This window comes from Mustela nivalis (assembly GCF_964662115.1).
Source record: "Mustela nivalis genome assembly, chromosome: 12".
In the NCBI taxonomy this organism is placed as follows: domain Eukaryota; kingdom Metazoa; phylum Chordata; class Mammalia; order Carnivora; family Mustelidae; genus Mustela; species Mustela nivalis.
The window spans coordinates 15,024,951-15,049,331 of NC_139031.1; the positions used below are offsets into that span (position 1 = coordinate 15,024,951).

The window sequence follows — 24,381 nt, forward strand, 5'->3', positions numbered from 1 at the left end:
AGAACATGGAGGTCCCATGTAGCTCAGGGACTCGGCCTGTGTTGTACAGTCCTGGATCCTCGGTGCTGAGAACAGTGACAGCAGTGAGTAGTTATCCTGCCATTTTTCATGGAATGAATGGGTTCAGCAATGGGATTATTGAGAGAGACACTCATACAGACATGGACATCTGTCACCAGATCAAACCCTGCCATTTAAGTATCATCATACTTAGCATCCAGGATGTTTGAATTCCTGCCTCCTTCTCAGGCTCTTCAGCAGGGAGACTCAATACTCACTACTTAGTAGGCTCTTGTGGGTATTAAGCCTTGTTATAGCTAGTGTCATGCCCAAGGCAACCCATCTTATTTGATTCTCCTAGAAGTTCAAGACTGGTGTTTAAAATTCTTGGCATAGGTGGTCACGGTTTGATGGTCTGTAATCCATCCCCATGGGGTTCTCATGAGAATGGATCCTCTGAAGCAATGTCAAATATATTTATCCTCATCAATCTTGTTCCCCTAATCCTTCACCAGTAAGGAAAATGACAGGAAAGTAGTAAGTTGAAGTAGAAAGGTTAAGTACCCATTAAACTCCATTGACTTCCACGATGTGGACCCCTCCTAAGAGATTAACGAAACTTTCTATTGCAACCCATCAGCACCCATCACTTTTCTTTTTTTGAGCCCGAAAGACCCAGGTTGCACGCCTAGCTAATCTGTCTTGGGTGAGTTGCTCCATTTCGTAGGGTCTCAGCTCCTCAGTCATGAGATGCGTGAAGTTATCGCCTTGCAGGGCTGAAGTGAGCTGTGTTTACAGTGCACATAATGTGTATATCCTACTACCAGCTGTACCGGTAAACACTATGTTTGGTAATGATGTCCTCACTGAAAAATGATATGGGTAGGCATGTGTATGTGAGTGAGAACTACATCGCCAATTGGGAATATAGTGTTGGGTGAACTGTGGCTGAGGTCGTCTCCCTGGACTAGACTGGCTTGGAGGCTTTATCGTAATAATGTCCCCAAGAGCTTGGGATATAGGAAATGGCAATGAAAGAATATTTACCCAGCTCAAGATGGCTTCTTAAGCAGGTACGGTATTCCATATTAAGGCAAATGTATCTAAATTATTTTTTACAAATCTCAGGCTGTGAACTAAAGAAAAACAAAATAACAAAAAAAAAATTCCTGTATTTCCACAATATAAACTGATAATGAGGACATTTTAGGATTTATGCAGCAGGTTACGGAATGTATATAGTGCTATCGCACCAGTAGGAATTGAAAGGCAAGTGCTTTCTAGTTTGTATTGAGCCTCAGATCTCTACACACTTGACATCCTACCTCAGAACTAGAAAGAGCCATTAAGACAACATTGGCACACCATTTCCTATTGATTTTTATTCAGACTTCTGTAGTATGTCTAACCCATGCTCGTATCTATCGGCTTAAAATTCATAAATGTACATCTCTTTGGGTGTGTAGGGCTCTTACTGTGTAAATACCAACTTATTAGTGTCTGTGTACTTACAATCCTACTTCCATACATTTTTTGCCCATCTAGTAACAGTTCAGTTAATCTGTAAGATGCATGGCAATTTTGACGTGAGACAACTTGAAAAGAGTCTAAAAATTCAACAGGCAGTGGCCACAAAAATCATCTGGAAAGAACCAAAAATAGGAAGAGAGCCCACAATAAAGAGAGCCAATTGACTCTTTGGCTTTGATCCTGTTAGCTAAGACCTGCAGACACCTAAGCTGAGAAGCACAGAGGAAATGAATGGGGGAAAAAGTAGTAATAGGAGAAAAGGCAAGCAGGTAAAAGCAAAAAAAAAAAAAAAAAAGCAAAAACAAGAGATGAGAGTGATAAAGTACAGAGAAAGTCAATACTTATAGTTACAGAAATATGAAGCCTCCTTGGGTAAAATGACAACCAAGAGCGGGAAATAGAATTATGGATTTTTGAAGATGTCTTCTAGCTCATGAGGTTGAAATCCTTTTTTAATGCATTGGGACTGTGAAGGAGGCGGCAGAAGGAACGCCTGAGCAGTCTCGCGCCGCCAGTGAAGGCGCGCCCCGCGCTTCCGCCCGCCCCGCCGCCTCTCAGAGGCCGCCATGTTGCTCGCTCTCTGTCAGACTCGCGCGGATTTGTCAGGCCACTCACCGCGCTTTCCAGAAGTGGCGACAGCAGCGTGTATTTGCTTCACATCTGTGTGGCTGCACCTGCGTGTTACACAGAGCTGCAAAAGGAGCGGTGAGTGCGCGTTAAACTCCACAGAGTTCCAGGATGTGGACCCCCCCTGAGACGTTTGCGTAGCTTTCTACGGCAACGCACCAGCACCTACCACTTTTGTTTTTTCATTAGAGAAAAATGCCTTGAATTCACTAGCATAAGCCACTTTTAAACCAGATTATTAGAATTTGGTACACATTCTTGCCCAAGATCTAGGCAAGCATCTCCCCTTCGCTCCCCACACTTAAACTGAACCCTGTGTCATCCTCACCGTAACTTTTACCGACCTTAACACAGTGTTCAACATAGGACAAGGGTCTCGCTCTTCATAACCACCCATCAACGTCAGCTTTGAATTCCTACGCTCTCTAGCAGTTTGGTTTCCGCCCAGTTGTTTCTCTGGTGAGCCCCGATGGCCCGCTTTACGGGAGGAGGGTCTTCATGAGATGTTTCAGTCCCCACATTCAGTGGGGTCTGTCCCCATGTCTGTCCCCTTCCCTTGGTTTCCTGCTCCAACATTTGGGTTTTCTTTCTCTTAAAGTGAAAAATCAACCTCGACAGCTGAGGAAATAGGAGACTTGCATTTGTGTCAGAACAGTCCAAGAGAAGGTGCTTTCCTTTCCTTCTTTATGCGTCTCCAGGGAAGCTGTGAGTCAACAGTCCTGTGCTTCATGGGGTTGGGGGGGTGGTGCTGACCCTCCAGATTTACTGGCATAGCTGAGGTACTCAGGGCAGGGCAGCTCTAGAAATGCAAACGCTTCATGTCCACACTGCTTCAGGGAACATGCTCTTGAGAAGACAACAAAATGGGGTGTTTGAAAAGCATATGAAGTGAGTTTTACTGCAGGACCTGTGAGGCACTCGTCACTTAACGCAGTAGGAGACCCCATAGTCTGTGTAGTCGGCTGGCAGGCCCAATGGCGAGGTGGGGTTGGGGGGCTTGAGCGAGAGCGAGGCTGTCCTTTGCGAGCAGTGACGCTACTGGAAGACATAGGGCCCAGATGGGAGCCATGTGTGTTGGGCTTACTGGAAGCCTGCATGGGACTGGTGAGCGGATCTGCTTTATCCCTTAAACACTCATGTGTCTCCGCCTTCTCTCCTGCTCTTGTGGTCACTCCAGTTCAAGCCCTCATGGCTTAATATATGAGATATCACTGTGACCTCTGATGACTTATTCTCGTTTAGAAAAAGAGCGGGTCTTAACCATGATTTGCAAGATGACCCCCTATAATCTGGCTGCCATTGTTGTGTGGCCTCATCTCTGCCTCGTTTTGTCCAACAACACAGGCCCCTCGGTCCCTCTTTAAACATCTCAAGGCCCTCATGCCTCTGGGTTTATACTTGCTGTTGGTCCCTTTGCCCAGAATGTTCTCCCCTTAGATATCACCTCAGGCAAATCCCATACATCCTTCTGGTGTTTCTCAAAACGTGTCTTCTCATTGAGACCTCTCCTGGACAAGTTCAGCTTCCCTCTACTCTTGGTATTTCTCCCATGCTTTGTTCTCTCTTTAATTTTTCTCTTTAGCCCTTGAATCTATGAACATATTATATATTCTATTTATGTACCATGTTTATTTGTTTATTGTCTATCTTACCATAAAGTAATCCCCATGAGATTAAAAAAAAAGTTTCATTGATGTTTTGTTTACTGCTCTGTCCCCAGGGTTTGACACCTCCTAGGTGCTTGGTAGTCACTGATTGATGGAATTAATTAATTACTTTATCTTCTCTCCTTTTGTCTTCCTTCTGCTTTCAGATAGTGCAACACCAGGTCACCAGATTACGTGATTATTTTTGGCCTCCTTCGTCAGTGTTCTTTGGCCAATTAGGTTAAAAAATTTGTATTTCTCAGCCTGGATTTAAGGATTCGAGCAGTCTTAGAGTCACCTTCCTGGCCCGATCAGCACCACCTAACCGGGACTTCTATTTGGGAAGACTGGCCTACTTGCTGGCCCCAATTTTGTCCAGCATGTTTCCTCCCCACCCCCACAACCATTATCCAAGTAGATTCCGATTTAACTTGCCTGTAGAGATGGGTAGCATAACACGGGCAGCAGTAACACAGACTTTTTGTTCTTAGCTCTACCCACTTATGTAAGACCTCAGTCTTATGCGCAGTAGCCTTGCCATCCTGTGGCCCCAAGCCTCCCCAGAAGGTGTCTCATTTGTGACATGAAAGTAGTGCAGCTGTAATCACCATGAAGCTTCTACCCTGTTTTCCCTTTGTGTGGAGAGGTCTTCTGTCCCTGTAAGGTGCCTTTTTTTTGTCTTTTGGGGTTGCCTATTGGGAAAATGCCTCTGTCCCACTGGAGGTTTTTTCTCATGATCCCAAAGCCACCAGTTCTCCAGATTCGGGCTGGGTTGGGGGGCTTGAAAGGGAGAAAGCCCTTCTCTGCAAATCCTTCTTTCCCCCCTCCCTCCCTTCCTGAATGTCTGCTAGGCTCTTGGTTTGTGTCTGGCTTGGTGTTGGATTTTAGGAAAAACAGAAATCTCCTTTTTGTAACTCTACATTTTTTTAAAAAATATTTGTTTATTTATTTATTTATTTTAGAATGAGAACAGAAGTTGGGGGGAAGAGCAGGGGGAGAGAGAGTGAGAGAAGCAAACTCCCCACTGAGCGCAGAGCCCAATGTGGGGCTCAATCTCATGACCCTGAGTTCTTGACTTGAGCCAAAAACCAAGGATCAGATGCTCAGCCAACTGAGCCACCCCAGGGCCCCTATGACTCTACAGTTTTTAACCCTGTGACCTCTTGGGAAGAGTTCTGCTTTGCCATTTGTCTTCCAGCCCCTCGTGAATCAGCTCCTGTGGCTTCTTCACACGGCCATGCTTCCTACTCCTCCCCTCTGTGGACACCCTGTCCCACCCGATCCTCCACCTGGGCACACACGTTGACATCTCTGTACTCTGTACCTCAACCTGGCATCCAAGAACCCAAGCCAGCGGACCCCTTTGAGCCCAGTGACTCTGTGCCCCGCTGAATATGCCTATGCCAGCCTTCGGAGCTCTTAGCATCAGCTACATAATGAGATTTTGGATTGCTCTCTGCTGAAGTGTCCTCAATTTCTGCAATAAATACATCTTTTAAGGCCCAATTCCAGAATTTGCTTCTCTGTTAGGTCCTTCTTAGTGACTCAGCCTCTGAGGTCTTACCTTCCCCGAATGAACGGCTTTCGTTGTCTGAGCGGTTCATTTAGCATTTAGCCGTGTGTGGCCTTCTCTGGTCGTGATCTTCCCTTTCCCCCACCCCCAAGTCCTTCTTGTCTTCTCAAGTGGCTTGCCAGCTTTTCCTAGGAAGGACAGAAGCTCCTTCCTCTTTAATTCCTACACTGCACTTAGCATCGCCTTATCTTCATAGTGATGGCTACAAGTATTTATTGAGTCAGTCTTTATAAAAATGCTTTGGACAAGTCAGAAGTTACAGATTGTTTTAGCCACATGGAAAACTCATTTATGTAAGGCACCTCAGGCCATCATGGCTCCAGAGGATGGGCACACATGCGTTTCGGTGTATAGGTATGTGTTCAGCACTGTGTGAGGAAATTCAGAGCACTCATTGACCTGAGCTCTCTACCCAACCTCCTGTTGTTCCTGCTCCTTTTTCTTTCAGATATTCTGAGGTATGTCTGGCATTTAGAATCTAGGGTGTTGTTGGTAAGGGGCTATCTCAGAGGGGTTTAACCCTCACTGAGTCCTTGTCTGTCCAGAGGACACAGCATACAAACACATAGGACCTTGGCAGATGGAGGGTCATGACCTTCTGACATGGGCCAATAGTCCTCAGGCTGAGCCCTGGCCCCTTTACCAGAGAGGGAGCTCTCTCTGCAGCAGACCCTGTGAGGTAGCTTTGAGATGACCTTTGGACCACAGACTCCTCCCGATGTGTGGTATTTTTGCTACTCGGTCCAGGATTTGGAAATCCTGTTGTCACAGAGAGACTTGCTGATATAATGAGGAACCACAATAAGGGGGCATGGGGACTTCAGATAGCCACCCTCCCGGTGTGTCCAAAGTGTCCTGTATTCTGTTTGAGGAAAAGAGGAGTCAATGTGCATGGCAGTCGAGACCGTACTTGGCCCTAAAATCACATTAATGGAACGTCCAGATAATGTCATTCTTCATTTTTCCTAATACCAATTTACAGATTGCATCCCAGGCTCCCCAGAGAAGCAGAACTTGCCAAGTATGCTTGTCATTTCTTCTAATTAGGTTTTTAAATAAATCAAAGAACTCTTGTTTTCATTTACCTTGGATTATCCTGCAACAGTGTTCATGTTCACGTTGCCCATAGAGCCAGTCCCCGCTGAAAGGACACTGAATTCCTGACACTCCAAAGGCTTAGGAGCTTTCCTCCTCTCCTCTTTACTGAACATTCTGCTCTCCCACCCTTGGAGAAGAAAAAAGGACGGCCTTACCTGTACCTTCTCGCCTCTCCCCGTCCTCCCCCACAACCAGAGTGCCTCGTAGACTGAGTTCTGTGTCTGAAAGGGAGCGAGAATTCTTCTTGCCTTACCTGCTCTTTCCCCTTTGCCTGATTCCCAACCCTTCCCTAGTTTCTCTTCCTTGGCATGACTCTTTGGATCTGGGATCAGTCACTAGGAAGAGGACAGCTAGGCCAGAACTTGATGCCCATTCGCCCAGCCCCACCCTGATCTTTTTCTGTCTCTGTGCCCCATCAGCTCCCTTCCCCAGAGTACCTTCTCTGCCTCCTTCCCGGCTCCCAGTATGACTGTGTTCCCATCCAGAGGAGCCTTTCCCTGGCCATTCATCCTTTTATCACTGTGGCCTCGTTGCACAGACAGAGCTAATGCAAGCGGTGATTCCTTGCATTAAGTCTGTGGGGCCAAGCCTGGGAGCTCTGGGGAGAGGTGCTGCGAGCCCAAACAGTGTTTGGCCAGCAGCAGGCTCTGGTCTTATGTTCTTCTGAAGCAGGGAGACTGAGAAAGGGTTGCCATGCGGCCTGGGAAGATTCTTGAGTATTTCCTCCAACTTCTCGACTTCTGATCTCTGGTGGTTAAACCTGTGGATGTCTGTGGGGGCGAGGGTGAGGGGTGTATCCTTAATTATACAGCAGGAGAGAGAGAAAGTCAGCTGGGAAGGTAACTTGCTACATCTTCAGGGAGTAGTAAGGTTTGATATATGTCTTATTGGGAAGGGACACAGCTGGCCTTGCTATACACGCTTCTTGGGGGTCGAAGTTCAGACTACTATGGGTAACAATTCAATTGCCTCGGACACTAAGAAGCCCCAGCCTTTTTACAAATCATAGGCCTGTGCAGCTGGGTCTTGCTTCCCTTCCCTCCTCCCTCCGTCCCTTTTCTTCTTTCGTCAAACCCTGTTAACTACCACCAGATATTCATCGCTGCTTTGGGAAAATCACATCTCTGGCTCCGAGGAAGAAAATACAGTTTTCCTGGGTACATATGGGTCCAGGACTTATGACCGGGGCTGGAGGGTGGGAAGGAGGGCATTAGATGTTCACTTCATTGTCAGGAACATGACACACTTTCTGCCCCCTGCTTGCCTTGGATCCTTCTGTCCCAGCCCCAGCTCCAGTGGTCTAAGGCTGGGATAATTTTACTTCTGTGCTTGATAGGAGCCGGAGGTGGGGAGGAGCTGTTACTGCTTTGAATACCAGAGTGCCTGCTGCAGAGGGCAGAGTCAGAGCTCAGAATGCTTTCTTTTATGATCACTGTTAGTCAGCTAACAGTGGGATTATCCCCACTGACTACAAGTACAGCATATCATTGTGTGTTTTTATACAAATAAATGTTGATCCTGGTGTGATAGGATATAATCTGTATTATAACCTATGTTGTCTTTGTTTTCATAGATGTTACACATACATACACAATTTACAAGCTAATGGAGTTCCTTTGAATACTGACAAAATCAGAAAACCCCTAGTAAGAGCATGGAAGTTACTTTACTTGACATTTAAAGCAGTAAGTCTAATTGGCCTTTAAATTGATTGAAGGGAGTGAGGTTTTAAAATTTTCATATTTTAATTTGTAAACATATGTGGATTTAATGATTTTTTTTTTTTGATTCATCACTTTTCAAAGTGAAGGAAGCATTGGCTTAAATAAGAGTTCAGTCTTTTTTTTTTTTTCAAGAAAAAGTAAATACAGTCTGATTCTGATATTTTAGCTTTGTATTTAGTTTAAATTGTGCAAATAAAAATTGTAACATTACCAAGCACAAAAATCCTTTGTTTTGGCAATTTCTTCTCAAAAGCTTATCCTTCAATGATTTCGAATAACTTTGACCAATTGAAACATAGTCATAAACCAAGAAATCAGCAGTTAAAACTTGAGACTCGCTGGAACAGTTTTTATCAGTTGAGGAAGTGAAATCATGTATTTGATTACTATGGAAAAACACCTTCATTCAGGATTTGCTTAATTTTGCCTATGACCATAAACCTGAATTACTGGGATTTCTTAGCTTATAAACTGTTTAGTAGTGGTCACTGAAGAAACTGAAGATAACCAAAGACAGGCACAACAACACTGAAAGGATATGTAGTCTGTTAGTTAGAAAGACGGAAAACCAAAATAACTTCTTCACGGTAAAATGCATCATGTTCCAGTGTTTACAAAGAAAAATTCAGATTATAGTCTATATATACCAGCTCTAAAGGCACGAAAACATGTATGTTATGGGGGTCTTTTATAATTTAATATTATTTAAATAAAGTTGGTTTTATAACCTAAAACACTCTGCTTCATACTTTATCATCTGGAGGACATTGAACTTGAATTATTCCCCGTGAATGATGTTGGTCTATTTTACATGCTGTCTGGGAAAGCTGAGCGATAACATGTCCTAACACTGTGGTTCTCCAACTCTTACCAGGAGCCCAGCTCCCTTGTTCAAAAGAGATTCTGACTTGGAATCCTGGGATTCAAAATACGGCAAGGAAGAGGCATTCCGGGTCCCTGCGCCTACATAGTGCTCTTCCTACAACCGTCCATTTGGTCTGCGATGCCTCACAGGGTCCTCACAGGGTCCCTGGAGCTCTGCAGGTGCAAAGCCAGACTGGAACAGGGAATTACTGATAAGGAAGGAGGCATGTCTGGTGTGGTTAAAAATCCTAGTTGCCTACTGTGTGCGCAATTGCTTTGTCTGCTGTGGAATCCACCAAGGCTTTCGTGGATTAGGAGTAGACTGGAACCCACTGCTTTTGTGGATTAGGAGTAGACTAGAACCCACTGCAGTTTCCTTAGCATCACTGCAACTCTGATTGGCCAGTGACTCAAATGCCCCATGCATTTTCTGCAGGTGGTGCTACCTCCACGATCTCTACCAGGACATCCGAAGGAAACGGGAGAGCAACCTGAATTTGATTATGGGCATTGTGCTCGCGAAAATTTGCAAACTAGAATCCTTTACCCTTGCCCTGAGAGCTGCCGCTGCTACTACTGCTCCTCCTTTTCCTCCCCTCCTACTCCCCCTTTTCTCCCCCCTGTCTTTTCAGTAGTAGAGCTGAGACATTTTCCAGTAGTGTGGCTAGATGCTTGGGTTTCTGTTTTTCTTTGTTCTTTGCAAAATCAATTGATTGTCAAACTTTTGCAATGTTCCAGACCATGTTCTTTCCTCGGGCAGAGAAGAGCTGTCTGCAAGGCGGTAACTAAACCTCAGTCAGCGGGTGTCTAGACTGCAAGTGGAGTTGCTGGAGGGTTCTGGGTGCCTCGTGGGAGGCAGAGAAGAATGTGCATAACCCATGTTGAACGCATGGAACCGTCTGGGAGGGAGCAGGCTGTGGCTGCCGAGTTCCTGATACCGCTGCTTCCAAGGGGATGGCTTGCAGTCCTTCTAAACTTACTTGGGAGCAGGAATGCCTCAGTTCTTGGCTCAAAAATTGTATCTCCACAGGGGAAGCCACACATCAGAAGAGGGCAGTTTGCCAGCAATCTCTCCCAGCACCTTTCCTAAGAATAAGGACTCGAGGCTTTTCACACTTGGATGCTTTGAGTCCCCGTTTCACAGATTAGCTTTGTTATATTAAGCCGCTTTCCGTGCTCAAACCCCAGTTACTCATGCGGACCTGCCTTCTAGCCTGGGCTTTGTGGGGAGGCCCCGGTGTTTTTGCGTGGATTTTACGTGGCCCCGGCACGGTCAAAATTGCACCTGTTCCTTTCCCACCCTACTGCTTGTTGTTGTTGTTGTTGTTTTTTAATTGAGGAAGTATGCACCTCAAAAAGTATTTTATTGTGCATCGAAACTGGTACTGACCATCCAAGAGGCCAAATTGGGTCATGCAGACAAGCATGAGCTCTGACCTGGGCTCCCTTGCTCTGTTGGGTCCTCATTATGAGACCTCACACAGCTGGGCCACAGCTTTCTTATCTGTGAAATGGGAATAAAAGTACTACCGATGTCTTAGCGTTGTCGAAGGTTAAATGAGTTCCTGTTTGTGAAGTGCTTCCGAGTGCCTGACTCCCAGCGAGTCCTGCATTCATGTTAGCGGCTCCTGCTGCTATTTTTTACTGTTTATTGTTATTACCAGGTGGAGGAGTTAGGCTCGTCTTACTACTTTGCTGATGACTTGTGGGAAGACCCAAGTAGCTTTGTAGAGATTCATGCCTGGGATAGAAGCCTAAAGCGATTGGTCCCTTGGGATGTTGGCTCTTGAGCTTAGACCTAATTCTGTATGTTGGTTCTGCTGCTTAACTACTGCGTAAAAATGCAAAAAGATGAAAACAAGCCAAGAAACCCATAAAAATAGAGGCTACTAGTGCCTACGTTGTTAGGTTATAAAACTTTAGAAAGATAGAATAAGGAGCCTGGTTCATGTTATATGCTCAATATATAGCAGCTACTATAAGTATTACATTTTGGAGAAAAGTCTAGCCACCCTAGGTCATCCAGATACAGAGGCAGGGGGTGGGTCAGAGACTCAAGTTCGCCATATTTTCATGTTCAACATTTGCTTATGTTTGCTTTCATTATGTAAACTCTCTTTAATGCCAAGGAACTTTCCAGAGCAGACTGTTAACATTTCCTCTTGTATTTTGAATTGAATGTTGTAGAAATCGGCCCTGAGGAGGAAGTGTGCGGTCTGTAAGATCGTCGTCCACACCGCCTGCATTGAACAGCTAGAAAAGGTGAGACAGCGCCACCTGCTGCAGTGGTGGCTACATTGCAGGTGTTTGGCCTCCTAAGACCATCTGTCACTTCTTATTTTCAACTTTTTTCAAAACTGTGCCCTTTTCAAACACTGGAAGACCAGCCTTGTTACCAGGCTAGAGAGAAAAGCCTGGTATACAAGAATTATATTATTATTTTTTTTACAGTGATAAACATTGTTATTCACCCATAGAATTTCCCACAAGATTTTTTTCTTTCCTTAAGAAAAATAAGTTCTTTGAAATCATTGTTTAGATTCGCCTGATGTTTGTGAGTTTCCTCTTCCTAAAGTGGAGGCAAAGAAGAGAGTCAGACCAGAAGGCAGCTCTCCTTCCTTCCTTGGGGCAGTGTTCCACTGGTACAGCACGAATGTGTGGGTGGGCTGGGGGTGACATCCCCGTGCTGTCTCGCCTCCCGAAGAAGTAGATTCTGCAGAGTCCGTTGATCAGTCCTTTGTGGGAAAGGGGAGGCTCCAGGCGTGAATGTGTTGTCTGCCGTCTTCTCTTTCTTGCCTCTCATCTCTTTCTACACGTCAGTCTCTCGGTTACCTATGTTTTTGAGCTGCTGCATGTTGAAATAGTTTCATCCCCTGCAACATTCATTGTTTTAATGTTACCGATTTTTGCCAACTGCTGTTTTGTAGGGATGACTACTAACATTTATATGTATATGTGTGTTTGTGTGTGTATATATATATATATTTTTTTTCTTTTTGCTGTCCCAACTCCATTTACTATGTCCTCATTCATCTCTATATTCCTTTCACCTTATCAAGTAACTAAAGAAGATGGATGTGTTACCGGGAGACCTGCCTGTGTATAAAAGAAAGGCAGTACTGAAGACTTAAAGAAAATTTCTGTGTGTGAATTATCATCGTCACATTAAATATTCCTCAAGTTGATGTTGTCCTGCTTTTAAAATCTGAAACAAAGCTCCGTGATTTCATCTGCCTTACATATTTTCTCTTCCTCTCTATCTCCTTTTCTCAAATTTACAGTGTAAGGGGGTTATTATTTAGAGATGAGTTGATTTCATCAATGAGAATGAAGAGACATGCATTGGAGATACAGGATCATCTGGGGTCTCTATAGATTATCTAGGGTGATGATTTTAAGAGTTATACTGTGTTCCTTGTTCTTTGGGGGTTTTTTTTTGTAGTCTCCATATGTGTCACTGTTGCTTTGTTCAGGTAAGTCAGTATAGTCTGGTGCTTATCCCTAATGTAATACACTTTTCTTTTTAAATGACAGATTAATTTCAGATGTAAACCGACATTTCGAGAAGGGGGCTCAAGATCACCGAGAGAAGTGAGTGTTTCAGAGCTTGACTTCAGATACCACCTTTATTTCTCACTGATGCACTGGTCTAACAGGCATTCACCAGGGATTTAAAAACTAAAGTCTAGCTCCCTCCATTCCACATTGGTTTCTGGTTAATACGTCAATAAATGCCCTGAGTAAAATCTCGCGTTCTCTTTAGCATGTGTGTACTGTCCTTTACTGTTCTCATGAAATGCACTGGGAGCTAAGATCTTAATGAACAGGTACAGAGGCGGTGGTAGAATTGAAGAGGTAAGAAGTAAATACCAATTTTATCACCTTATGGCCCGTTTTAATTCTATTTTCCAATTTTGAGTGGGTAGAAGCTATTGAGGGGATAGCATAGATACTGAGCTTTCCCATGAACTCTGAAACCAGATTGGCTTCCTTACTTGTCTAGATGCCATCTGATTTAGGCAGCTTACCCCGTCTTTCTGAATTGCACTGTTTTTATCTGCTAAGTCGTAGGGAGGAAGATAGGTGGAAGAACTACATTCGGTGCTAGTCCTTGGCCTCACGGCCCAGTCGTGAAGACAAACAGGGAAACAGGAAGTCACAGTGAGGAGCAGTTGTTCTGTTAGTGGGAAGCAGTGGGGAGGACAGGAGGAGACCTGCACTTAGTCAGACTCGCTCGTTGGGCTCTTTTTTTTTTTTTTTTGAGGACATGGAGCACATGTGGAAAAGTTAGAGAAGGTGAGGTAGTTGGTAGAGGGTCTCAGCCTTCCTGTGTTATCCTGGAGAGTCTAGCTCCAGGTCCCAAATTGCGCTCTTCAACTGGCAAAACAAAAGCCTGCAATGAACAGAGCCCACCCTTCTTAGAACACAGTTCAGCTGCCCAGGTGTTGGCCAGGGTGTGTGGAGCTCTTCATAAGACAAAGTGTGGTAAGTATCTCCATTTCATTTCATGCCCAGTGAGATTATTTTCAGTTCCACATATAGATTTAGCTCCTTGGAAACCTTCAGCTGGTGCACTCCTCAAACTAGCTCTGCGCACTGATGAACAGGTGAGGGGTGGGATACCAAGAGAAGGCGCTTCCTGGAAGAGACGGCAAGTAAGCTGAGGCGCAGAGGAGTAATGTAAGTGAAGGAGGGTAGTTAGGAGGTGACAGCGTTCTAGACAGAAGGAGCACATGCTCCCAAGCACAAAAACGAGAGAGAACATAAGAAGTACATGAAATCCAAGAGATAAGCAGGGGCTAGGCCATGAAGGTCCTTGTAAGCCATGTTACAAGTTGAGTGTTTCATCATCATGGTAATTGGGGGAGGGGCATTAACTATTTTTTTAAATTTATTTATCTTTTTGAGGGAGAGAGAGAGAGAGAGTGGGGGCGGGGAGGGGCAGAGGGAGAGGACGAGAGAGAATCCCAAGCAGACTCCCTGCTGATGCAGGGCTCGATCTCACCACCCTGAGGTGAAATCAAGAGTTGAATGTTCAACCAACTGAGCCACCCAGGCGCCCTGGAGCATTAAACTATTTTAAGTAGAATATATTATTCTGGCTTCTGTGTGGAAGGAATACCATATATAGTTCAAGAGCAACCGTATTGGAGGCATGGAGAGAAATTAAGGAGCTCTTCTCGTGATGATCTGAACTAGGAGTAATACTGAGGGTGGAGATAATTGGTACTTATGAATTTGAAGGGAATAAAATTGACAGGATTTAATCATTGATTGGATGCTGGACACAAAGATGGAGGAGCCCAGAGTAAACCAGGCCTCTTCCCTGGAAAACCAATGAGAATGGAGTGAGGTGGTAAGGTGATGACTTTAGTTGTAGAATTTTCAAGCGTGTGGTGTCCTTGAGACCTCAGTTGGAGGCACCCAGTAGCAAGCTGAGTGGGAACATGAGTTTGGAGCTTATGAAGAAGATTGGGTTAGAGATAAGACATCTTGAATCGTCAGCACGTATGTAGATAGTCAGTAAAGCTATGAGAATAGATGAACGTGTAGAAGAGGAAGAGAGAAGTTCTAGGAGTCCAGAGAGGGTCCCTGACATTTTAATGACAATGAAGAAGACATTGTGAAAAAAGAATGATTTCACGGTTACGAATACAAGAAAATTGGGAGAAAACATGGAAGGAGGGTAGTTTGGGAGTGGACATTGTGGAGAGAGGAAAAATAGTTGTCCCCGTCTCTTGTCTTTTCCCACTGTGTTTGGCCATTATGTCAGTAATGGGAAGGTGATGGGCCTTACATAGGGTGAGGAAGATGCAAGGAAAATGATAGGCTTGTGGGTACCCTCAGTGCCATCCGAGGGCACAACGGCACTGGCCAGAAGATAACTCAGGGCCCTAGTGAAGGGGAAAATTAGAAGGAATAGTTTTGTTGATAGTTTGTTAATGAATGTTGGTAGGACTCCTCTACGTGGAATCTTTCTGGACCTCTAGGTTTTCCTAGACATAAGCTGTGTAGATTAGGTTATAATTTTAAGTTTCTTTCATGCACTTTATGAGTAATACTAGGAATTGAACTTGCTGTTTGGAAATAAGTGAGCAAGTCTGCGACGTGTCTCTGCTAACAATACCAAGTACAAACCCTGAAATAATGTATCACTGAGATTTTAACACACCTATGTAATAGCCCTTTCCTTGCCCAGTACTTGAAGATAGTGTATGAATAGTTCAGAGATTACCGATGAACAATAGAAAGATGTTACAGCCTTGCTTTGCTATTTTTTCTTTTTTTAAAGATTTTATTGATTTATTTGACAGAAAGAGATCACAAGTAGGCAGAGAGGCAGGCAGAGAGAGAGAGGGGGAGAAGCAGACTCCCTGCTGAGCAGAGAGTCCTATGCAGGGCTCAATCCCAGGACCCTGAGATCATGACCTGAACCGAAGGCAGAGGCTTAGCCCACTGAGCCACTCAGGTACCCTTGCTTTGCTTATTTTAACAGCAGTATGTCCACACTCACTTTTCCAGTATAAGGATTCTGACTCTAATCTTCAGCTCCATAATTTAGGAGATGTGAATAATAGTCAGAAGAGTATGAAAAATGAGTGTTTGGGAGTAAGGATTAGAAAACAGCAGTAAATTTATAGAAATTGGGTTTTTCCCCCCGATTGATACAGCAAATGATGAACCTCAAAAGTGGTAACTACACGAGTTGATCATCAAAAAAATTAGGTTCAGAATTCCATTCCACTCAACACACATTTATTGGATGTTTGTTCTAAGTCTTAAAGCACTGATAGAAGGAATTCCTTTCAGGCCCAAGAAGATCTTTTCATAGGAAGATGCTTCACCTCTCAAATCGGAGCTCCATACGGAAGGCAGTTACTCAGTGTCTTCTCAAGGAGAGCTTTTGTTTCAGTTACTTTCTCTGTGCTTTGATCTAGGACCCAATTTCTAGGAAGAATGATAATAAAAATATTTGACAACTTCCTGAGTCATACAGTAATATTTAAATAAACATTTTAAACGTGTTCCCTTACATTCCCTAAACAGATTAAACTACAGGGTATTCTCGATCTGTTTACCAAATGACACGTGTTACAACCTAAATGATTCATTAAGTCAGTCTTATAATTTCTAAATAATTGTTGACTCCTGGAAATTGTCGGTTTAATCTTCTGATTAGAGCTGTCACTAGCTAAATAACCCCATGAGTCAGCCCTGATTTCATAGGCAGTTGCATCAAATTCTTCCAACATTTCCCTCCTCGAATTGATAGTCATTAGGTGACTTACAGTTTCCATATGCAGAGAACTTCCCTGATCATCAATGCATTGTTCATTTTCCCACAGTTTCTTCTAAACTAACAGCAATTACAGTAAATTGTTCTCTCTTATAGTATTGTCCGACATTTTTGTATATTCAGTATTTCTACTACTGACGGTCACTGAAATCATTTCCTGAAGGAGCTTGATCCCAAGGTTCCAGAGCAGAGGAAAGGCACAGCGACACAGGGGTTCAGAGCGTAGGCTCTGTTGGGATTGAATCCTTGCTCTGACCCTTAAATCCGAAGTCACCACTCAATACCTTAGTTTTCTGATCTCTAAAAGGAGGATGATAGTGATAATTCAAGCAAAACCCCCGATCACGTGCCCTACAATGCTGTGAATTGAGACATGGTACAATTGGCAGCTGGCCCAGTCCGCCCTAGCCCCGCTCTTAAGCCAGCAGTGGGCAGGGTTCTCGTCACCTGAGTGGATGGAAGGCTGGCGTGATCAGCCTCACCTGTGAGTAGAGAGGTGCAGGGTCCAGCAACTTCATCCCCATTAGGTGGCAGGTTCTTGACTTGCTGCCACTGTTCTGAGAGCCCCAGCGGGCCAGGGGACCCAGCATTGTTTGATACTTAAACTGACACGGACAACCACCATCAGTTGGGCATAGCCCAATCTTCTGAGTGTGCTGGGGGTGGGGATAGGGGCAGTCCCAGGGGCATTGCTCAGGCAACGTGATTTGTTTTCAAAAGAGAGCTCATTGGGGCGCCTGGTTGCCTCAGTCAGTTAAGCCTTTGCCTTCGGCTCAAGCCATGATCTCAGGGTCCTGGGACTGAGCCCCAATCGGGCTCTCTGCTCAGCAGGGGGCCTGCTTCCCCTTCTCCCACTCCCCCTGCTTGTGTTCCCTCTCTCGCTTTCTCTTTCTGTCAAATAAATAAATAAAATTTAAAAAAAAAAAGAAAAAGAACTCATTGGAACAGAATCCCAGAGACCTGCCAAAAATGAACATTCTAGTGGCTTAATAATGAGGGGATAGAAAAGATTTCCAGTGTTAAAGCGGTGGGGTGAGGTGGAGTGCGATGGCAGTTAGGAAGGAGCCAGGAGGAGGGTAGGGGAACTAAACTAATCTATCAACCAGTATAGAAATATTTCAGTATTTTAACAACTCATGGGATTTTTCTGGTACATACCAACTGAATAGCAGCCCTACTCATAAAAATTCTCATGAAAATTAAAATAATTGTTACATTTAAAGCATTTTTAAAAGTACCTGACACGTAGTACTCAAAAATATTATTAATTAGCTTCTTTCTGAGAACAATATAAGAATTGTGTCCTTGTTTTATTAAACTGCCTCAGTGGGAAAAGAAAGACAAAACTTAGACTAATTAGTGGGCCCATTGTGCTTCTTTATATCTTATTATAGCTAAAAGACCATTATTCCTCTAGGATCTTTGTTTAGTTTTAACTTGAATTGATTTGGCATTATAAAGAGAAATGGAGGTGGCATTTTAGATAATGCTCATGTTTGTTCAAGGTATTTTTGTCGCTCTGAATTTCATTTGTCGATAGAACATTTTTTTCTTCAACATCGATCTATTTGCTGTATACCTGCAACAGGGCCTGGCAAGATGTAGGCATCTGGTATTGACTGAATGGCTGGCTACATATTAAAGGGCCTTTTAAAGGGAAAATATAGGCCCGATGATAGACATGTTAGTGTCAGGTAAAATGTGCTTTCTCAGGAAAGAACAAAGGAAAAAAAGGAATTATTTTATGTAAATATACAATAAAAATAAAACATAAAAAAAGTATATAAATACCAATAGGTCCAAGAAGGAGGAGTTGTATATATAAGTTTATTTGTGCCATTGGGCCTAAAAACAACTTTCTCTCCTATGATATATCCGAAGAGCAGAGGTGATGGGGCTCCTTAACTCCCTTCCTGAGGAGCGATCGACTATTTGGGAGGAAGAGGAAGTTCTGTATTTCCTATGATCCAAGAGGAGAATAGACTTTGAGAATGGATGAAGTATCTAGAGCCCCAGGACAGTTTAGACACACCGTCATCGCACAGCCATCACGATGGGTCCACATCTCTTGCCTCCGTCATCTTTGTCCTTGAACTTTTCCTTCCCTTCACTTTGACTAGTGACAAATTCTCATCCAGTATGTCCTGAATGAGGAGACCTGTTTCTTCCCGAGACCTTAATTTCTTTAAGTTCCTTCTAAGGTGGATGTTTGGTGCCTGGCCTATATAAGGCAATAAAATACATATTTGTTTTTAAAAATGGATATTGCTGCTTCATCTTCTCTCCCTCACCTTTTCACCTCCCCAAGGGGATTTCAGTGACTTCCCATGTCTGTAGTGTTCCGCTAGGAAGGAAGCAGAGTAATAATGGCGTTACCGGGTGGCCACGAGGAAGACGTGGAGGGAGGGCGTGATGAGCGGCTTCTACAAATCCAAAAGATCACTGGGCATGGGGGTGCCTTCAGTTTTCCAAGTGGATTCGTGTTTATGGTTAAATCACACATGCACATATTTGGTTTTGTGCTAATAGGGGCTGAGATTATGGTTTATGGAAATCAATATGCTTAAAACATTTGAAAAAAAGAATAGCAATAGGGTTGGCAAATTGAAACCTACTCATTTAATGTTGTTTTCCCACAGAACTTTGTGCGTCATCACTGGGTACACCGGCGTCGGCAGGAGGGAAAATGTAAGCAGTGTGGTAAGGTAAGGGGCCCCGGCACCCCCACGGCCATCTCGAGAGGCTCCCCGGGCCTTCGTAAGCTCCTGCAGTAGATGAGTCCTCTCACGCTGAATCCAGGGCTCAGTACATCTCCTCCTTTCTGAAAAGCCCTATGTCTCCAGGTCCCTTTCCTCAAGAGGTATTTCAGTTGTAGAACTCACTGCCAGAGGCAGGGGTCTTAAATCCAGGTATGAGCGCGTTTTAAGAGAGATGGATATGCTATTACGGTGAATTTCATTGTGGATGGTTAAAAAAATAACACTTCTTATTTTGCTAAAAGCCCTTTCTGAGGACTCCTGGCCTGTCACACTTCAAGCTCAGCAGCAGCAAATCTGTGGGTTGTTGGGACGCTCTACTTACACTGACGCGTTATTGTGGTTGAGCAGAACTCAGCAGAGAAAGGACAACACAGAAGCACGAAATGTGTTGCTCTCTTTGGACCCCATCCCGTTCCTGGAAGGAGGTGGCCTCCTCATTTTGTGGCTGATTGTGTCTACTCTTTCTCTCTCTTAGTGTGACTGGTCAAAGGCCTCTTGGGGAGCAGGGCCACTGGGAAAAGGAAGGTGAGGGAAAGGGTGGATTCCTTGGGACACATGCTATAAAACTCCGTCGATTCTACATGTGATTGACGCCAACAGATTTGGGTTGTGGCTTTTTTCACCATACAAAGATCTATTTTAGGAATATAAGGATCCCCTGAGAAGGTTAAACTGGTGGTGAATCACACTACAAGTTTTTTGGTTTTCTGGCTTTTTGTTTTTACTCAATAGTAAATGGGGCTCAGTAAAGGGAAGTTTTGGTTGGGTTAAGCAAGACTATTTGAAAGAATATATTCCTCTTAAGTTAATTCCTAATTTATTTATCGATATGACTTTTATGGATCAAGCACTGGGATGAGCTGACCGACCAGCATAGCATTTTTGACAATAGAGGGTTGGAAATATTGGCTAGATGAGGTAGGAGTGTTGAGGGTGAGTGAGATTTGGAAAAAGTTTCATGAATTATGATGTTTTGACTGGTACTGGAAAGAAAATACCATACTGTAGCACCCGTTACCAAGTTTTTCTTTGGAAGGCTACCTATCTCTTCTTCAAGGATATGGCCTTCCATTATAACTGGTGTTATCTCCTCACTTCATGGTGACCTTTAGTTGGTACCCTTCTGGCCTGTAAAGAGGACAGATGAAATAGGTTGAAAGGGGAAGAAGGTAAAAGGAAGATGAGGAGGAAGAAGAAGGGGGAGTACTGCATTCTACATGTGGAAGGAAGTAGCCCTCTGCTCTTATATGACCTTCCTTCATTGGGTCCATCTCCCCTACTCTTTCTGGTGTTGCCTTGGGGCTTGGGGACTTTATCTTGCTTAGTAGATTGTAGACTATCTTCAGCTTTCCCATGAGAGAGAGAGAGAGAGAGAGAGAGAGAGAGAGAGTGAGTGTGTGTGTGTGTGTGTGTGTGTGTGTGTGAGATAGAAGAAACATGTATTTAGGCACAGCCAGCTCTGAGGTTAGAGATGGGAATGGTAGGAAGGATCTGGACAAACAAGCTCTTTGCCTTGCAAACATATCTTCACTGGACAGCCTAGTAGCTGGCACTCCTCCAGTAACTTCTAAGCCACAAGAAAGTTGGAGGAATTTTATTAAAAGAAAATCAATAAACATATTTTGTGACAGGTATCGCCTACTGTCACATTATGCTCCATTTTCTGGCTTTGTCTTCTGTTGGCATGGTCAACCAAATGGGGAAAACTGGACTCTGTTGCTGTGACCATGTCTCCTTTGGTTCCCCTGTTCTCAGGCAGCAATATTGGAGTGCTCACAGCTCTCTACACATCATAACTATCAGCTGAGAAGTCAGTGATCCCAACTTTTCACACAATGTTCCCGTAATAATGTATTACTATATTCATCCCAATACGGCTGCTCACGGATTTGCAGAGACTCAAGCAGTTATGGGATGGGATGGTCTTAGCCCTGTTTCTCTTGCTGGACAGTAAATAATCCTTCTTTGGATCCTGGCTTATACTCTGGATTAAAGGAAAGCTAGTGGCTCTATTTCCATTATATAGATTAAATGATCGCCAATTCATTTCAAACTTTGCTTCTATGCTTAATTTTCATCAGTAGGGTTGTACATTCTTACACATTCAGGGATTCTAAACCATCACACACCCTCCAACACACACTTATACACATGTCCCATATACATTATTCATAATTTACCCATTGGAATGGGGTGAAAAATAATCACGTCACTCAGCAAAACTTTTTTTTCTGACTGGTGGTTAGAAAACTTATGAGGTTGTTAGGGATTGTTTATAGTTAAAGATGTTGTGGTTTCAATTCCTACTTTTAAAAGTCAGAATAAAGTAAATATTTGGATTAATTTTCTCTTGAGTCTTGAACGTGTGTTTGGCTGAGTGTGTGTGGCACATGATAGATATCAGATGAGAGAGCTCATGATTCAGTTGCTCAGTTTCTTTAACATTTGCTGACTACCACAGGCTGCCATGTTTATGAACATTATATAATTTCACTTTGATTTCATTCATTGTCTTGTATTACATAAGAGTTAGGGTTTAGGCAGAAAAGAGCTAACATACTCAAACTGAAATCATGTATTTGATGAGTGTTTAATAGAGAGAATATTTAAAATGTGTGAGTAGAGCGTGGAGAAACTCCAAGGGATAGTGAAGAAGTCAGCAAGAGCCATGGTCAAGGAAGTTGAGAGGCAACGTGGGGGTCTTGGGGCGTAGGAAAGGAATAAATGAAACAAGATGGGATTGGGAGGGAGATAAACCATAAGAGACTCTTAATCTCACAAAACAAACTGAGGGTTGCTGGGGGGGGGCGGGTAGGGAGAGGGTGGTTGGGTTATGGACATTGGGGAGGGTGTGTGCTATGGTGAGTGCTGTGAAGTGTGTAACCCTGGCGATTCACAGACCTGTGCCCCTGGGGCTAATAATACATTATATGTTAATTAAAAAAAAAATTAAAAAAAAAAAAAGAGCCATGGTCAAGTCAACTCTGAAGAGGTGAGGACATGGAAGAACCCCTCCACAGGAGCTATAACTTTTAGTCACAAGACTTAGCCAGCCCAGGTGACCTACCAGGTGGGGGAATAAATACCCCAACCTCACTTACCTTCAGAACCTCCAGTGGCCAAATCTAGTAGAAACCAGAGCATGAGGGGCACTGTTGACATAACCCATGAAAGACGACTTTTTACAATGAGATGTGAAATAAAGAAAGATAGTGGATCTGGAGAGGCAGTGGGATTGATCTAGCAGATATTGTTTAATGTAAAGCTGTATTCAGCCAGTGATTAAAGGAAGGATGCATACTTACTCCACAAACCTGTCTCTTACTGATCTTCACCACATCTACACATTCATTCAATCAAAATTCACTCAACATTGAGTTATCCAGAGTACTTTAAAAAAAAAAAATCAATGTGCAAAGAAAAAATACATTCACGATTCTGGCTAATTTTACCTTTCATTATCGAAGGAACCAAGCCTTCAAGCCCAGCAGTATGGCAATTGTGAAAATATGCTTGTAAATCATAATTTGAGCCCTTATCTTTTATTTCTTCATTTAGAAACACATATAAAAGTTCTAAAAATAAATGTGCTAGCTAAACCTCCAAACACCAAATCTTGAAAGCTGTTTTTAATGCAACAGTGCATGGTTAAACTTTGGTCTACATTTTTGTACCTTCCAGTTCCCTAACCAAACACTGCATCATTTTGAATTATTTATCTGTAAGTTATATATACTATCATATAGAGTTTAAGTAAAAGCATAGCACTAATTAAATGGGAAACTATCAAAACTACCTTTTACTATAAAGAATATTATTAGCAACTAATTTAAAATGAACTTATGGCATGATATTTAAAATACATATGTTTAAAGGAAATATGTTCAATAGAAGTTTTTTATTGCAAAAAAGAACAAAATGCTTTAAAACATTCAATGAGGTATGGTTGAGATACTCTATGAATAGTGAAAGGGATTAGAGAAAAATAATGGGGGTAAAATAAAAATAATGACAAATACTGACTAGAGACTATGGGAGATGTTCCTTTACCACCATAAAACACCATTTTCTACTCATCTGGAAATGTGTGTCCCCTGGGGTCAGCTGTCAAGAGACCCTTGAAGGCAAGAAATGGAAGTTCAAGAGTGAGGATCTCTGCACTGGTTAGGCAGGTTTGGTTATTTGTCTGTGTGTTTGCTCGAACAGTGGAATCTTCTGGCTTTAACTTCGAGAGGTTCAGTGAGGGGGTGTAGAGTGGGTAACACAACCAGGGTGAAGAAATCAAGCCTCTCCAATAAGCCCCTGCCAACATAGCTGCTGGGAGCCTGGCTTTTCTTTCTGTCCTTGGCTGAGTATTAAGAAAGGAGACAAGGGCAATTAGTATTCTGCTCTCTGCTTCTATGCATTTGACTTTTTGATGCCTCATATAAGTGGTTTCCTATAGTATTTGTCTTTCTGAGTCTTGCTTAATTCACTCACCATAATGCCCTTCAGATTCATCCAAGGAAGGGGAAATGGAGAAAGAATAGTTAAAGGGTACAGAGTTTCAGTTGTACAGGTTGAACGAAACCTTGAGATCTGTACCAGGTAGTGCCTACAGTGAACAATCCTGTATTGTAGACTTAAAATGTTGCCGAGAGGGTAGATATTAAGAGTTCTTATCACAAAAACAACTACTAAGGAGGACAGGAGGAAACACTTGGAGGTGATGGACATGTTTATGGCATAGATTATGGTGATGGCTTCTTAAGTATATACTTATCTCCGAACTCATTGAGTTGTACACATTAAATATGTACAGCCTTTTGGATGTCAATCGTACCTCGATAAAGTGGTTTTAAAAAAAAGGAAAAAGAAAGGGTAAAAGAGCTGAGGGCTCAGAAGCTGTGCACTTCAGTCCCCAGGGGTTGAGTCACTCGGTTCTCACTCAAGTTCTGTAGAAACATTTTGCTATGGCGACTTCTCCCTGGTCTTTGGCTTGGTCAGTGTCCTGATAGTTACAGCTCATGTGGCGCTCTCATCCCTGTTGCTCTTTCTCCAGAAGTGCCTTCACTGTAAGGCACTGGGCTGGTGCAGAGGGAGGAGTTGAACTGCAGTGAGGATGCCCTACTGGGTAATCTGGGTGCCAGATAGATTCTTCTAGCCGGCCTTGTCAGATAATAACTAGACCTGCACCTAACGATCAGGAGCAATTACTCCTGCCAAGATGATGACTCCTTCCTGTGCTTGCTACTCTCTTGACACAAAGATCCCAAAGTAACTG

General features: G+C 43.4%; 1 protein-coding gene across 4 annotated transcripts in view; it reads left to right on the top strand.

Moving 5' to 3' along the window:
* DGKI (diacylglycerol kinase iota) overlaps nt 1-24,381 on the top strand; it is a gene marked incomplete at its 5' end in the record, with an annotated part of 437,574 nt that overhangs the window by 177,297 nt on the left and 235,896 nt on the right. For all 4 annotated transcript variants that reach the window (XM_082693877.1, XM_082693879.1, XM_082693878.1 and 1 more), the window contains 3 exons: nt 11,250-11,324; nt 12,597-12,653; nt 18,999-19,064. In XM_082693877.1, the coding sequence (XP_082550003.1) occupies nt 11,250-11,324; nt 12,597-12,653; nt 18,999-19,064 (198 nt within the window). The remainder of the gene's footprint in view (nt 1-11,249; nt 11,325-12,596; nt 12,654-18,998; nt 19,065-24,381) is intronic.